The sequence below is a fragment of the Chiloscyllium plagiosum genome, unplaced genomic scaffold (assembly GCF_037043375.1).
Source record: "Chiloscyllium plagiosum isolate Xiang-an unplaced genomic scaffold, Cpla_swu_hap1 HiC_scaffold_24, whole genome shotgun sequence".
In the NCBI taxonomy this organism is placed as follows: Eukaryota; Metazoa; Chordata; class Chondrichthyes; order Orectolobiformes; family Hemiscylliidae; genus Chiloscyllium; species Chiloscyllium plagiosum.
The window spans coordinates 28,061,010-28,077,616 of NW_028270162.1; the positions used below are offsets into that span (position 1 = coordinate 28,061,010).

General features: G+C 41.0%; 1 protein-coding gene across 2 annotated transcripts in view; it reads right to left on the minus strand.

Annotated features, from left to right (window-relative positions):
* rasal1a (RAS protein activator like 1a (GAP1 like)) overlaps window positions 1–16,607 on the minus strand; it is a 271,746-nt gene that overhangs the window by 133,489 nt on the left and 121,650 nt on the right. For both annotated transcript variants that reach the window (XM_043715652.2, XM_043715650.2), the window contains exons 8-9: window positions 10,924–11,015; window positions 3,150–3,267 (exon numbers count right to left, since the gene is read on the minus strand). In XM_043715652.2, coding sequence (XP_043571587.1) covers window positions 3,150–3,267; window positions 10,924–11,015 — 210 coding nt within the window. The remainder of the gene's footprint in view (window positions 1–3,149; window positions 3,268–10,923; window positions 11,016–16,607) is intronic.

Sequence of the window (16,607 nt, forward strand, 5' to 3'; positions counted from 1 at the left end):
TGTCTTCTCTTCATTGAGTAGTGTTATGGGATTTTTTTTACATCTACCTACATAAACCAGGGCTCAGGTTCTTGCTCTGTGCCAAGCACAGTGTACCATTCAGCTTTCCTGGAGGGTTACTGTTGTGTGAGGGAATGATTTTGAATGAGTTCATGTCGGAGTTGCATTTGCTCCACCCAATCTGATTGTGTCATACAGTCTTTTGGCGAGAGAAACATTTTGTCTTGGATGAGGTTCTGATGGATATAGACATGACATGTTTGGTACCTGATAGTTCTAACTGTGCCAAACTAGTTAATCTTAATTGTATCTATATCTATTATGTTATGTCAGACAAGTTCCTCTTCTTGTTAAGTCTCTCGAGTAGAGTACCCTCGATCACAGATAATTAAAACAGCTCTTAGACTCAGCGTAGTTAGGATGATTAATGGCAGCAAACTACACCTGACCACAAGCCACAGATTCCAAAATGTGTTGCTGGAAAAGCGCAGCAGGTCAGGCAGCATCCAAGGAGCAGAAAAATCGACGTTTCGGGTATAAGCCCTTCTTCAGGAATGTAGAAGGAGGAAGAGAGCTTCTTCAAGGATATAACTCTGATTCTTCAGCATCTGCAGTCCTCACTTTTTCCACAAGCCACAGATTGGCAACTACATCCCAAGTATCAGCGTAAGTTATATGTTCACCTCAATTAGGAGGAAACTGAAAAGTCCAATGTAAATGAAAAGGCAAACAATAGGTAAAAGAGGAATAAAAACATTGCCAGTGCACGTCCGAATATTAATCAGCTTTCAGAATCCAATCCAATCCAATAAACTTTCATTCCCCTTTTATAAAATGATGTGAATTCTTTAAGTGGACTGCCATCTTAATTTGTTCCTGAGTTCCTTATGTCAGCTACCTGACAGATATATGAATAATATTGCACTTATAAGTGAATTGTTTATTCAATGTAGCACTCTTCTTATCCCTTAAAACAATTTCAACTTTGGCCAGATGCCATACTCTAGTAAGATTCCTCTCTCTAAATGGAGTGAGCTTCTTTGCCAACTGGAATTGGTCTGTCAATATGGTTGACATCAAAAACTGCTCTCCTCATAGAATAACTGACAGCAAGGGAACATGCCAATAAAAATCATTAAAGAAACAGCAAGTCCTAAATGTATCCATCACTTATGTGCATAAGAAATGATATAAGTTTGGACCTTCGCCCAAGGCTCCAGTACATGCTCAGAATCCAGTCATTTTACGCAGTCATCCAAAACCCTATGAGTATTCCTCCAGCCATCTGCTACATCCTACGGAATACATGAGAAATATCTGTGGAAATCGGTTTGACAGAAAAATACAACAAAGAACAAGTAAAATGGAAGGAGAAATAATTAATTATGTGTACATTCCCTGTCTACCATGTTCTGATATGCTTTACTCTACACTTTACATAATTGACTCCCAAGTGCAGTGGGGCTGTACAGTGTATGTTCGGTGTGGCAGCGAGCCCGCTGAGGAAGATTGCAGGATCTGTTAAATCTGCAAAGGGGGTGGAGTGGCCAGCAATCGCTCATAGGAAGCCTGGGTTAGAAGCCTGCTGCTGGTGGGCATGCGGAGGTCAGAATCCTGTGGTGGGATCAGGGGCACTGGGATGAAGGTGATGGTGAAGCAATAGATCACAGAGGCTCCTCTGGCAGGCCCTTGGTCCCAGGAGGATGGATTCTCTCTCATCCTGAATCTGTCAGTTTCTCATCTCAAAGAAGCAGCCAGGCTTTTCAAGGAGAACCAGCCAACCTGAGTGTGAGGTAAAAAAATGGAATGGCAATCAGGTTTACAGCCTGATTATCCTTTGTAAACAGCGTTCACAGAGAAATTGGTAACCTGAGCAACTTCAGGCCAGAGTTAAAGCTGTAATTGGATGGGAGGAGGTGGACTTGACTCACCTGATCCAAACCCAAACCAAAACTCCAGCCGTTCACTCTGTCAAACTCCTCTATGAATTCTCTCTCAGACACTGCTCCAGGTAGAATCAATACTCGCATCAGTTGCAGTTTGCATCAACTAGGGCAATCTGGTCCAAATAATTTGAGCAACTTCAGACTTTGGGTGTACAATCCACTTTCTTGTTACATGCAGTGGGTTATCAAATATCTGAGATGTGAGGCACGTTAAGGGAGATTGTTCTGCCAAGGGCTCTGAGTCATGTATTAGATACTTTTCTTTAAGTGGACTGCCATCTTAATTTGTTCCTGAGTTCTACTAAATCCACTCGACTCACAGTCTCATGGAGTATCTACAAAACCTCTGATTCAGGCCACAGAAAGTCTACTCCATTTTGTTTCTGACCTGCTGACCTGGCAGCATTTTCATCCTTTCCAATGGATTACCACACACCTCTCCATCTTGAACTTAGGTTTTCCCATTCACTTAGAATCAAAGAATCATAAAGACGTAGATGGAGGTCATTCAGTTCATCAAACTTATTTGGGACACTCTGTGTCCCTTTAAAAGATTCCGATACCATTTGCACCATAATTAATTTTGGTCCCATGCAATTAGTCATATCTTCATCTAATTGATTATACAAAATGGTGAAAAGTTGAGACTGCAGAATACCATTTCTCACACCTGAGTATATATCTTTACCCCCATTCTGATTCCTACCTGTCACCTAATTATAAACCAAAGTCAAATAACTGCCTCTATTTCAGGGCATTCTCATGTTTTGCTCATGATCTGCTTTATGGAGCTTCGTCAAATGCCTTCCAGAAAGCCACAAAATGGAACACCCACAGGCACTCCCTTGACATCCTTGGAAAAGTCAATGAGATTATCAGATGCAACATACAATTAACAAAGTCGTGCTGGACTCTCTGTCCATGTTATACAAAATAACTTCACCACAACTCATGCAGGAAGTGTTGTTATTTGCCACTAGCATTTTGAAACTGTGTTCGGAGGAATAAGAATTAGTTTACAGAGACATTAAGCTAGCAGCATCATGGTCACACAATCTTTCAATAAGTTTATTTAACTGAGTTAAGATGAACCATTTGAATTGAAACTTGATAAACTCTGGCACACCAACACCGAATGGAAATTATTTAGTTTATTTTACATCCATTTCAATGTGTTAACAGGACAGAGTATCAGATACTCACTTTGGCAGGAGAGATCACAGGTTCCACCAAGAGGTCGATCAGTGGCTGATAGTACATTGATGGTAATATCCGGTCCTCTGCCAACCTGACTTTTAATCGCAATGCTCCTAATTTACCACTGTGAAAATACAGATAATACGACAATGACATTGACACTTTCCATCTGGAGTTGGTAAAAGATATCACTGACCTTTGTAGGTATGTCTTATGTAATTGCTCAGGATTTATACATGAAGTTCTGCATTCTGTTTTAAGTACTGATGTAGACCATCTAGAGCATAGTGACCAGAATACATCACACATTAGGATGATCTAGAGGATGCAAGTATAACTAAGAATTATGTCAGTATTGAACACATTTGATGAGCTGAGAATAGAACTTGTGAAAACAAAACGGGCCACAATATCTGCAAACAGCAAAGTAGACCAACAATGGGCAAGGGTTAGAACAGTTTTCAATAACAGCGCAGGAAAAATATTCTGCATTAAAAGGAAAGAAATTAAAACTATTGAGACTTTATTGATGAATAAAGGTACGAGACAACAATTGAGAGTACGGAAAGAGGCATACATTAAGTAGACAGACGACAGTGGATAGTAAGAGAGAACACAAAGAGATTAAGAGAAAAATAAAGAAAGGGAAAGAGGAGCTATGCCATCAGGGAACATAGAATTAACTCACAAAATATTTTATAGACCCATCAGTAGAAGGTGAAGAATGAGATGACAGTGAGACCATTAGTGGAGAAGTCATGATGAAAACATTGCAGATAAAAATAAAGAGTTTACAGAAATATTAACTAATTATTTTGCGTAAATAGTCACCAGAGAGATAACAGGTCAGCATTACATTGAATGATAAGATAACTAATGAGATAAGTGTGGAAAAAGTGAGGACTGCAGATGCTGGAGATCAGAGCTGAAAATGTATTGCTGGAAAAGCGCAGCAGATCAGGCAGCATCCAAGGAGCAGGAAAATCGACATTTTGGGCATGAGCCCTTCTTCAGGAATGAGGAAAGTGTATCCAGCAGGCTAAGATAAAAGGTAGGGAGGAGAGACTTGGGGGAGGGGCATTGGAAATGCGATAGGTGGAAGGAGGTTAAGGTGAGGGTGATAAGGTGAGGGTGATAGGCCAGAGTGGGGATAGGGGCGGAGAGGTCAGGAAGAAGATTGCAGGTTAGGAAGGTGGTGCTGAGTTCAAGGGTTGGGACTGAGACAAGGTGGGGGGAGGGGAAATAAGGAAACTCCAGTCCCAACCCTCGAACTCAGCACCACCTTCCTAACCTGCAATCTCCTTCCTGACCTCTCCGCCCCCACCCACACTCCGTCCTATCACCCTCACCTTAACCTCCTTCCACCTATTGCATTTCCAACACCCCTCCCCCAAGTCCCTCCTCCCTACCTTTTATCTTAGCCTGCTTGGCACACTTTCCTCATTCCTGAAGAAGGGCTCATGCCCGAAACGTCGATTCTCCTGCTCTTTGGATGCTGCTTGACCTGCTGCACTTTTCCAGTAACACATTTTCAGCTAATGAGATAAGTGTGTTTAGATTTTAAAAATGTGATGCATTAAATGAAACAATCAAATTAAGAGGATAAAACCCCAGTTTGGATGGATTGCATCTCCACGTTTTAAAAGAATCAAGAAAAGAGATAGCAGAGACACTCCTATATATATTTAATAATTTATTCAAGAAAGTTTACAGCCAAAGGACTAGGGGATACTAACATTATACCTATATTTAGCGAATTATAGACCAGTTAATTTATCTTAACTGGCAAGAAAAGTAATGAAATGCCCACTAAATGAGAGAAGAGGAGAATACCTACGACTAAAAAAAATGTAGTCAGCACAGATTTCAAAAGTACAGCAGATACAGACAAGGTTCACCAGGATGTTGACTGGGATGGAGAAACTGAACTATAAGGAGAAAATAGATAGGCTTGGACTGTTTTCTTTAGAACAGAGAAGACTGAGGGAAGGTATGTTTGAGATGTATAAGATTATGAGGGGCATGGACAGAGTGAATAGACAGCAGCTGTTTCTCTTGTTGAGGGGCCAATCATGAGAGGGTAATTGGTGTATATTTTGGTTTAAAAGTGAGTTTGAGATAAAATAGAATATTGGACTTCACTTCATGAGGCTCAGAAAACAAGGGTAGTGAGGTTATGGTCCAATTGAACACAGATTTCGTCCAGTGTTCAATTGTACTAAAAGGTAGAGATCAGATTTTCCACAATCACATGGAAACTTAAGTAAGGGTTAAATTATGAGGACATGCTGCATAAACATAGCTTGAATCACCTTGAATTTAAAAGGCTGAGAGACAATCAAACCAAAGTATTTAAAACAATTTAAAGAAGGTTCTGATGGGGACATCTCAAACAGAAAAGCAATATTAGGAAATAAGGGTTACACAAAGGGTGGTTGAAATCTGGAATTTACTTCCATTAAGTTGTGAAATTCAGGTCAATTGAAGTTATGGAGAGTCTTATGGTATGCATCAAGGGATATGGATCAAAAATAGATTGATGGGGTTGTGGTTCAGATCAGAGGAAGAAAGATCCTAAGGGGAGGCAGGGGCGGCCATGGCTGACGAGGGAAGTTAAGGACTGTATAAAGGTAAAAGAGAAGAAATATAACATAGCAAAGATGAGTGGGAAACTGGAGGACTGGGAAACTTTTAAAGAGCAACAGAGGATAACCAAAAAGGCAATACGCAGAGAAAAAAATGAGGTACGAAGGCAAACTGGCCAAAAATATAAGGGAGGATAGCAAAAGCTTTTTGGGGTATGAAAAGAAAACAAATGGTTAAGACTAAAATTGGGCTCTTAAAGACAGAAATGGGTGAATTTATTATGGGGAACAAGCAAAATGCAGAAGAGTTGAATAGGTACTTTGGATCTGTCTTCACTGGGGGAGACACAAGCAATCTCCCAGATGTAGTAGTGGCTGAAGGACCTAGTGTAATGGATGAACTGAAAGGAATTATATTAGGCAGGAAATGGTGTTGGATAGACTGTTAGGTCTGAAGGCTGATAAGAGGCCGGGACCTAATGGTCTGATTCCCAGGGTACTTAAGGAGGTGGCTCTAGAAATCGTGGATGCATTGGTAATCAATTTCCAATGTTCTATCAATTCATAATCAGTTCCTATGGATTGGAGGGTGGCTAATGTTGTCCCACTTTTCAAGAAGGGAGGGAGAGAGAAAACAGAGAATTTTAAACCAGTTAGCCTGACATCAGTGGTGGGAAAGATGCTGGAGTCAATTATAAAAGCTGAATTAACGACTCATTTGGATAGCAGTAACAGGATAGGTCAGAGTCAGCATGGATTTACGAAGGGAAAATCGTGCTTGACTAACCTTCTGGAATTTTTTGAGGCTTTAACTATGAAGATGGACAAGGGAGAGGCAGTGGATGTAGTATACCTGGACTTTCAGAAAGCCTTTGATAAAGTCCCACATAGGAGATTAGTGAGCAAAATTAGGGCACATGGTATTGAGGGCAAAATACTGACTTGGATAGAAAATTGGCTGACTGACAGGAAGCAAAGAGTAGTGATAAATGGGTCCCTTTCAGAAAAGCAGGCAGTGACCAGTGGAATACCACAAGGTTCAATGCTAGGACCACAGCAGTTTACAATATACCTTAATGATATAGATGAAGGCATTAAAAGTAATATTAGCAAATTTGCTGATGACGCAAAGCTGGGTGGCAGGGTGAAATGTGAGGAGGATGTTAATAGAATACAGGGTGACCTGGACAGGCTAGGTGAGTGGACAGATACATGGCAGATGCAGTTTAATGAGGATAAATGTGTGGTTATCCACTTTGGTGGCAAGAACAGGAAGACAGATTACTATCTAAATGGAGTCAAGTTAGGTAAAGGGGAAGTACAACGAGATCTAGGTGTTCTTGTACACCAGTCAATGAAAGCAAGCATGCAGGTACAGCAGGCAGTGAAGAAAGCTAATGACATACTGGCCTTCATAACAAGAGGAATGGAGTATAGGAGCAAAGAGGTCCTTCTGCAGCTGTACAGGGCCCTGGTGAGACCACATCTGGAGTATTGTGTGCAGTTTTGGTCTCCAAATTTGAGGAAGGACATTCTGGCTATTGAGAGTGTGCAGTGTAGGTTCAGGAGGTTAATTCCTGGATGACGGGACTATCATTTGTTGAAAGATTGGAGCGACTGGGCTTGTATACACTTGAGTGTAGAAGAATGAGAGGAGTTCTGATTGAGACGTATAAGATTATTAAAGGATTGGACACTCTGGAGGCAGGAAGCATGTTTCTGCTGATGGGTGAGTTCAGAACCAGAGGTCACAGTTTAAAAATAAGGGGTAGGGCATTTAGAACAGAGTTGTGGAGAAACTTCTTCATCCAGAGAGTGGTGGATGTATGGAATGCTCTGCCCCAGAAGGCAATGGAGATCAAGTCTCCGGATACTTTTAAGAAAGAGATGGATGTAGCTCTTTAAGGTAGTGGAATCAAAGGTTATGGAGATAAGGCAGGAACAGGATACTGATTGTGGATGATCCGCCATGATCATAATGAATGGTGGTGCTGGCTCGAAGGGCAAAATGGCCTACTCCTGCTCCTATTGTCTATTGTCTAGTGATTTACTTTCAGTGACAAAACAGGATTGAGGCATTGAATGGCCTATTCATTTTCCTATGTTTCTATTAAAATGTCACCTTTAATGTATCACAGTCCAAAACATAAATATGGCTCCATGGAGGAAATTTTGAGGTTTTACAGCCAGCCTCACCCAGTGACTGGAAATATTAGAAAACTGCTTCTGACCATTTGAAGTAATGACGGGAAAGTAGTACATTGTCTGCACCTGTATTTCAACATGCACTCCTCACTGGAGGCACTCCCCATCAGCTAGGCAAGCTTAGAGAATCACCTTTCCTGTTTAAACCAATTGGGTTCAGAATCACTTAGTGATTATAAATTTCATTCATACAATTTCCCAGAAGCTTTACAGAGTATTCCAATGGAAAATTACTCCAGCAGGACCCCAAAACAACCCAGACAATAAAACCTCGAAGATGCTATTCTTTTAAACCATTTGGTCAAAGACCCATAACAATATGAAAGGAGGCCATTCTGCCCCTAGACCCATAGTGTGCCTTTATAGAGCAATCCGTCCCATTCCCCCTTTCTATCTGCACTTTCTCTCAAGTGCCCATCCAACTTTTTTTTAAGAAACCCGGGTCACCTAATTCTTGTGCCATCAACTAATGGGACAGCCTTCCCTTGTTGAGCTGTCGGTGTCTTGTACAACTCCAATAAATTTCTCCAAGATCCCTTTTGCTCCAAAGAGAACAACTTTAGTATCATTTCAAGTGAAAAAGGGATGGATTCAGTTTTGCAGAATTATCCTATTCTTGTTAGGAGAATAGCAGACAAAAAATACCTGTCCAATTTCATGAAAGGCAAGCATACAATAGGTTTGATTAGCAGAGGAACAGAGTTTAAATAGAGAGAAAAGGTGATGATGAGCTGATGGTGTTATTCTGAATAAGACTAATTATACCTTTTCTGGGGTGTTGAGTATAAATGTCACTATGAAAGTCAAAGAAGATACATACGGGATGATTCTACAAGAATATGTTCCCAACACAAGGCCTTGCTCACTGGTCATGCCTGATGGAAATGGGACTGCATTGCTCACATTTCTCTGCCAATTAAAAAGTGGTTGAAATTGTTCACAATCTGAAGGATTCAAAAATTCGGAGAAATCGTGCAGAATTAGAATTAAATCAAGTATCATGTTAAGTAGGTTGATGGTTTTATACTCATGGTAATAGGCACCTGGAAGAAACTATTGGAAATCAAACAGAATAAATTAGTTCAACAAACTAAGTTCTGCAATCCTGCCACACCCAAATGTAAATAATAGTGGACAATTAAGGAATTCATTGAGGGAGGAGGCTCCACATATATCCCATCCTCATTAATAGAGGAGCCCAGCTCATCTGTGCAAAAAAGACAAGGCTGAAGCATTTGCATCCATCTTCAATCAAATATGCTAGGTATTTGATCCATCTGAGATGAGGAGGAATTTCTTCATTCAGAGGGTGGTGAATCTTTGGAGCTCATTGTCACAGAAGGCTGACTGTATTTAAGACAGAGATAGATAGGTTCTCGATTAGTAAGGGGCCCACGGGTTCCGAGGAGAAGGCAGGAGAATGGGTTTGAGAAGTAGATCATTGTGGTGCAAACTTGATGGGCAGAATGACCCACTTACGGTCATAGAGTCATAGAGATGTACAGCATGGAAACAGACCCTTTGGTCCAACTCATTCATGTCAACCAGATATCCCAACCTAATCTAGTCCCATTTGCCAGCATGTGGCACATATCCGTCTAAACCCTTCCTATTCATATACCCATCCAGATACTTTTGAAATGTTGTAATTATACCAGCCTCCACCACTTCCTCTGGCAACTCATTCCATATACGCACCACCCCTTTCATGAAAAAGTTGCCCCTTAGGTCCCTTTTATATCGTTCCCCTCTCACCCTAAATCTATGCCCTCTAGTTCTGGACTCCTCCACCCCAAAGACCTTGTTTATTTACCCTATCTATGCCCATCATGATTTTATAAACCTCTATAAGGACACCCTTCAGTCTCTGATGCTCAAGGAAAAACAACTCCAGCCTATTCAGCATCTCCCTATAGCTCAAATCCTCCAACCCTGGTTAAATGCTTATAAATCTTTTCTGACACTTTTGAGTTTCATGACATCTTTCCAATAGGAAGGAGACCAGAATTACACACAAAATTCTAAAAGTGGCCTCATCAATGCCCTGTACATTTTGGTTCACTCCATATGTTATCAAGACATGACTAAAGACACTGGATACTGCAAAAGCAAAGGGGCCTGACAACATTCTGGCAATAGCATTGAGGATTTGTGTTCTGGAACTAGCCATATCCGAAGCCAAGTTGTTCATAGTACACCTACAACATTGACATCTACTAGACAATGTGGAAGATTTCCCCAGTATGTCATGTTTCCAAAAATAGGGTAAGTCCAGCCCTGACAGTTACTGCCCTATCAATTTCTCTCAATTATTACCATAGTTATGTAAGAAATCATCAACAGAGCTATCAGATGGTACTTTCAAAGGAGTAACTTTGAATGCTTGGGAACTCAAACATTTCTTTCCAAGCAACGTGTCATCTTGAATTGGAAATGTACTGTTGTTCATTCATGGTCACTGGGTCAAAATCCTGGAACTACACTCCCAACGCAGTGTGCCAAACAACACCCCATTGAATGCAATGGTTCTAAAAAGCAGCTCACTACCAACATCTTCATGGTAACTAGGGATGAGCAATAATTACTGGCCTAATCTACATTGCCCACATTCCATGAATGAACCGTTAAAAATCAAGAAATGAGGTATGCTACTGATTAACATAGAGACAGATGGCTTTGATACAAGGCATGAAACTGGAGATTGAAATTAACCAAAAAGAGGTGGAATTATTGGATCAAATGCATTTAGTTCATAGAAACAGTTGAATTCCATTTGATCCAACATGGATTACTCACCTTTTGAAAAGAATTTGTTCACACAATAATATCGCTGACCGTATTTTGAAGTTCACCTGTTACCAGCCATGTGCAAGTTGTGCCACTTAGCTTTGTGACAAGGTTATAATGGTATACATGCCTTATGGCTAAAACATAATCATCTACATGTGACAGCAGAATTCCAAAGCCACGAATTAACAGGAACTACTTACCCTTCATCGTCTTCATTTTTTTCAAAAGGCAACAATCTAAACCAACCCTTGGTCACTTGAGTCTTCAAAAGGGCATCTAGATTGAAGTCAACCTGTTTAGCAAAGAAATAGGTATATTGCTTTGCATGTGTACAAACAAGAACAAGCAGTGAAAACACAGCTATGAACGTAAACTAGTTGGTGTTGATCTAATGTTTCTACTTGTAGCTGCAATGACATCTGGAAGCTCAAAACCACTTACAACAGAGCAGTCTGTTTTATGAGTACATTGATCACTGGCCTCAGGATCTATCTATTACCTCAGTGGAAACAGTGGTTCAAGAAAGCAGCTCACTACCACATTCTTCATGGTAACTAGGGCTTCAGTGTGTTCTGCCTAGAGGATGTATTGCACCAACACGCTGAGCTCGGTTTAATAGCACCTCCTGTCTTTAACAACAGTAGCAAAACCAATGACTTCAAGGTCCCCTACAAGTACCTCCAAGCTTAGACATGTAACTTGGACATGTAGTTCCAATCCTGGAATTCCTCACAATAATCCTTGTGAGGAACCATGTCCCTCACAAGGATTATGGGCAATGAGTTTTGAGATTTGTAGCTCAGGTTGAGGTTCTGGATGTAGGTTTGCTTGCTAAGCTAGAAGGTTCATTTTCAGACGTTTCGTCACCATACTAGGTAACATCTTTAGTGAGCCTCCGAACAAAGCACTGCTGATGTTTCCTGCTTTCTATTTTACATATTAGGGTTTATTTGGGTTGGTAATGTCATTTTTGTGGTGATGTCATTTCCTGTTCTTTTTCTCAGGGGCTGGTAAATGGGATCCAAGTCAATGTGTTTGTTGATAGATTTCCGGTTAGAATGCCATGCTTCTAGGAATTCTCATGCATGTCCAACCGGAACTCTATCAACAAACACATTGACTTGGACCCATTTACCACCCCCCGAGAAAAGAACAGGAAATGAATCACCATGGGAAATGACATCACCAACCCAAAGAAACCCAAACATATAAATAGAAATCATGAAACATCAGCAGTGCTTCATCCGGAGGATCACTGAAGATGTTACCTAGTATGGTGATGAAATGTCTGAAAATGAACCTTCCAACTCAACAAGCAAACCTACACCCAGATTATGAGCAACATTGGCTGTAACTAATGAGCAGTGACCAGCTCCTGAGAGCAACTTTAAAACATAAACTTGAGTGCTAGACTAATCAAGGAAAACGTGAAAATTTAGTTCACAAGTGTTCTATTTTCTTCTCATACTACATAGATATTTAGAGCAAGTTACTTCTGCATTTCAGTACTGACTAAATCTCAGGAAATTTGAAAATTAGAATCCTGCAAATGAATAATAACTGCAATTATTCTATTAGATTCTATTGGAAAATTGCAGCTATATTTTAGTAGGAATACTTACAGGATTCATCAGATCAGTTATTTCAGTTCGTAGGAGTTGCAGACTAATGAGATAGAAGATTCCAGCATGAACCACACCTTTTTTTATTGCATGGTACAGAAAGGATGAAGCAAGATTAGAATACAACAAAGTAGACAAGACTGGTACAACTTTTACACTGAAGTGGTCCATTTACACTCCAATTCACAGGATCTGCAAGCTGCAATAAAATTCCTTCCGATTTTACAGTGAACCAGTGCAGCCTGCAAATAGTCTGCAAATAAATACCAAGTTACATTCTCAACAGACCTGTCTCAGGCAATGACCACCTGCAAAAGGACAAATTCTAGCCATCATTCCTTGGCATCACGAGCATGACTATCACTATCTCCCACAATCAACACTCTCAGGGATTACCACTGATCAGACATTTAGCTGGACCAGTCACATCAATATCACAGCAACAAGAGCAGTTCAGAGACTACGAGTCCAGTAAAGGAACTCATTTCCTGATTCCCTAAAGTTTGCACCACCTGCAAGGCACAAATCAGCAAGGTGATGGCATATTTTCTAATTGCCTGGATGACTGCAGCAGACCATCTCGTACACAGAGCCCTATTTACCATCGTAAAGACTCATTGCCTCCACCATCGGTACACTGTGACTGCAGTGTGTACTGTGTATGTCAGATACACCGCAGCAACTCAAACACCCTTCAACAAGCACCTTCCAAACTTATGACCTCGAGAATTTACAAAGGCAACAAGTCCAATGGAGCAACATTCCAAACTCCCCTCATGTCACCCACCATCCTGATTTGGAAATCTGTCACCTTTCTTTCATGGTTAATGGGTGAAAATCCTAAAACTCCCTCCCTGACAGCACTGTGGGTCTACATATACCAAACGGACTGCAGCAGTTCAGGCATGTGGTTCACCACCACTTTCTCAAATGCTATTAGGAACAGAAAATAAATACTAGTCCAAAAACTATGTTAAAACTAAAATGTGCAAATTACTGGTGCAATTGGGGAACTGAAGTAATACAAATAAAGAAAGGGGACTCTATTCTTATCCCTTAGGTTCTGATGACATTGGAGATTACTTTCAATGTGTGGGCTTTTTAGGTTCAGACTGTTTTTCAGATCAGCCTCTGATCTTTAGCTGACCAACTGTGGGTTCCACAAATTGTACTTGGTTAGGCCCAATTTCTGCAGGAATGACAAATCTTACTGACATATTACTGGAGCAGACAACTGGAGACACTCAGTCCCCCACTGACGCAGCAGAAGGCTTTGACATTCTTCAGATAATGTTGCCAATCAGTGGCAATGAATTATCCATCATTTTGATTCAACCAAATGTAGCCACACTGAGGAGGAGCATATGGAGCTCATGGGTTACAAGAATAGCATACTGTGAGAGAGATCATTTTTCTTGCACTTGACAAAATGAATATGAATGACACAAAAGTAAAAATTTTTTTTACGTTCAGCCTCAGTGGTTTATAGGAAAGAACTTGCATTTGCATTGGCATTTAACATAAAAATGTCCCCATAAGAAAAATGAAAAATATATAACCTCCTTGTAAGACTTAATTTTTTTCAAAGAGACAGGTTTACAGAAATTGCTACAGTTAGAGAGCAGTAATGGGGCAAAGGAGTCAAGAAAGGCAGATAGAGCACACGTGACGAAGGATCTTTCCTCTTTGGTGTCATGGGATGGAGGGGATCAAAAGACATGTAAAAGGCCAATATGTGGCGGCCAGAGAGCATGGGTGTACGGCTGTTAAGAGGACTTTGAATGAGATACTTTAGGATTGAGAGAGCTGTATAGATCAATAGGTTTGGGCAATCTGAAGGATTCACACAGTAGATTTTTGAAAAAGTCAGATGACGTTCAGTAGGCAGGCTAGGAAAGTATTAATGAAATCTTCTAGCCCTGACAGTGGGATGGATAAATGCTTTTTTTCTGGTGGATGGATTAAGAATGAAGTCAAGTAACAATAATAGTCATAAAAATGTCCAACCAGACTGCATCATCGTCGACTTCACCAGTTTCCAATCTCCCCTTCCTCACCTCATCCCAGATCCAACCCTCCAACTCGGCACTGCCCTTTTGACCTGTCCTACCTGTCCATCTTCCTTCCCACCTATCTGCTCCAACCTCCCCACCGACCTATCACAATCACCCCCCCATCCGCAACCACCTACCTTCCCTCCAGCCCTATCCCCACCCTCCTATTTATCTCTCAGCCCCCTTCCCCCTCCACATTCCTGATGAAGGGCTTATGCCTGAAATATCCACTCTCCTGATCCTCGGATGTTGCCTGACCTGCTGTGCTTTTCTAGCACCACACTTTTCAACTTTAAAAATGTAAGAGCTATGTATCCTGAAGCTTAACTAGGAATCCCACAAGATGTCAAAACTGCAGAGCATCGTTTGGACTAAGCATGTAACGAGGGAGGGAGATACATCAGTGCTAAGGGAACAAAATTCATCAACACCTGATTGTTCGAGCTCCATTTTGTGCATGTGTTAACTTTAGAAAGCAAAAGATAGCGATAGGGATAAGGGAAGTGGTTAAAATTAGAGCTAGACAGTTGGAGGTTTATCCTATAACTAAGGTTTGTTTCAGGGTGATTAGTCATAGAGAGCTGCAGCACTGAGAAAGGCCCTTTGGCCCATCATGTCCGTGCCGGTCAAAAACAAGACACAACTAATTTAGTCTGGGATAATGGACTGGTTGGACTGAAGGGTCTGTTTCTGTGCTGCATGACTCTCTGACTCTATAACTATTCTAATCCCATTTTTTCAGCATTTGGCCAGGCCTTGTATATCTTGGTATCCCAAGTGCACATCTAATTACTTCTTAAATGTTATGAGAGTTTCTGCTTCTAGACTCTGCCCTTCAATCCACTGATTGAAAAACATTTTCCTCATACCTCCTGTATAAACCTCCAATCCCTTACTTTAAATCTATGCCCCCAGCCATTGATCCCTCCATCAAAATTACTTCCTATCTATCTTAACTATACCACACATCTCAGTTATGTCGCCTCTCAGTCTCCTCTGCTGAGAGAGAAACTGTAGTGATTGTAATGAGGTCAGCCAGATGGACCTCATAGAATATGAGTTTCCTGACTGGGGCTGTTAATCTGGTCCAATCAGGGTGCCCTGGCTGACAGATAAAAAGAGGAGAGTCAGAGATTTTGGTACACTGAGAGCTGACTCTGAAGAGGTAGTATTAGAGGCAAGGGCTGTTCAAGTGTTAATAAATGGTGACTTGGTAACGGGATACCAGCCTCTGTGGGGTTGTTTCAAAAACAACTCCAACTTGTCCAATCTCTCTTCATAACTGAATTTCTCTAACCCAGGCAACATTCTGGTCACTATCCTCTGTGCCCTCTTCCATTCTATCACATAATGTGGATTCCAGAACTGCACACAATACTCTGGTTGTGACCTAACCCAGTTTTAAACAGTTCCATCATAACCTCCCATGCCCTTACACTGTACGCCTCAGCTAATAAAGGCAAGTATAGCCTATGTCCTCTTCCAAATGATTCTTCCAATACTTCATTAAATGTAGTTTTGACTTGCCTTTTTGTACCAGTTTTAAAATGTTAATTCACAGCAGAGAATAAAACAGCAAATTCTCAGTATTGCACCAATTATATCATTAAGAGGTTTTTAGATTAGATTACTTATCTCTGACTCTCCTCTTTTTTTTTCGTAGTCGCGGAAGAGGGGCAGGCAGTCGGCCCTAACGACCCCCTCCACGGCCCGCTGCCTGGACCTGTTGATGGCCAGTTTGGCCGGGCCCCGGAGCAGACCCACGAGGAGGTCTTCAGATCTGCCCTCCTTCCTCCACCCTCCTGTTTATTTTTTTTTTGGGAATCTCCTGTTTATTTTTTTTTTAAACCCCCACACTACCACCTAAGTGCGGTAGTGCTTATTTTATTCCCCAGCATCCATGGTGTGTGTGTGCAGGTGTGAGACACAGTGAAAGACACAAAGTGCACGAAACTTTATTCAATTTCCACCACCAGGACTCTCCTCTTTTTATCTGTCAGCCAGGGCACCCTGATTGGACCAGATAACAGCCCCAGTCAGGTCTCCGATTGGAATCCAAATTGCAATCATTTAAATTTTGTTCTTAAACTGTTCTTGCTTCTTGATGAACTCTGTTTTAAAATGGAAGCAATAGTAAGCCTGGCTTACTCTTGCAAAAAGTATAATGAAATAATTGGCTTTATGGTTTTAGTCATGCCAAGAAAAAAA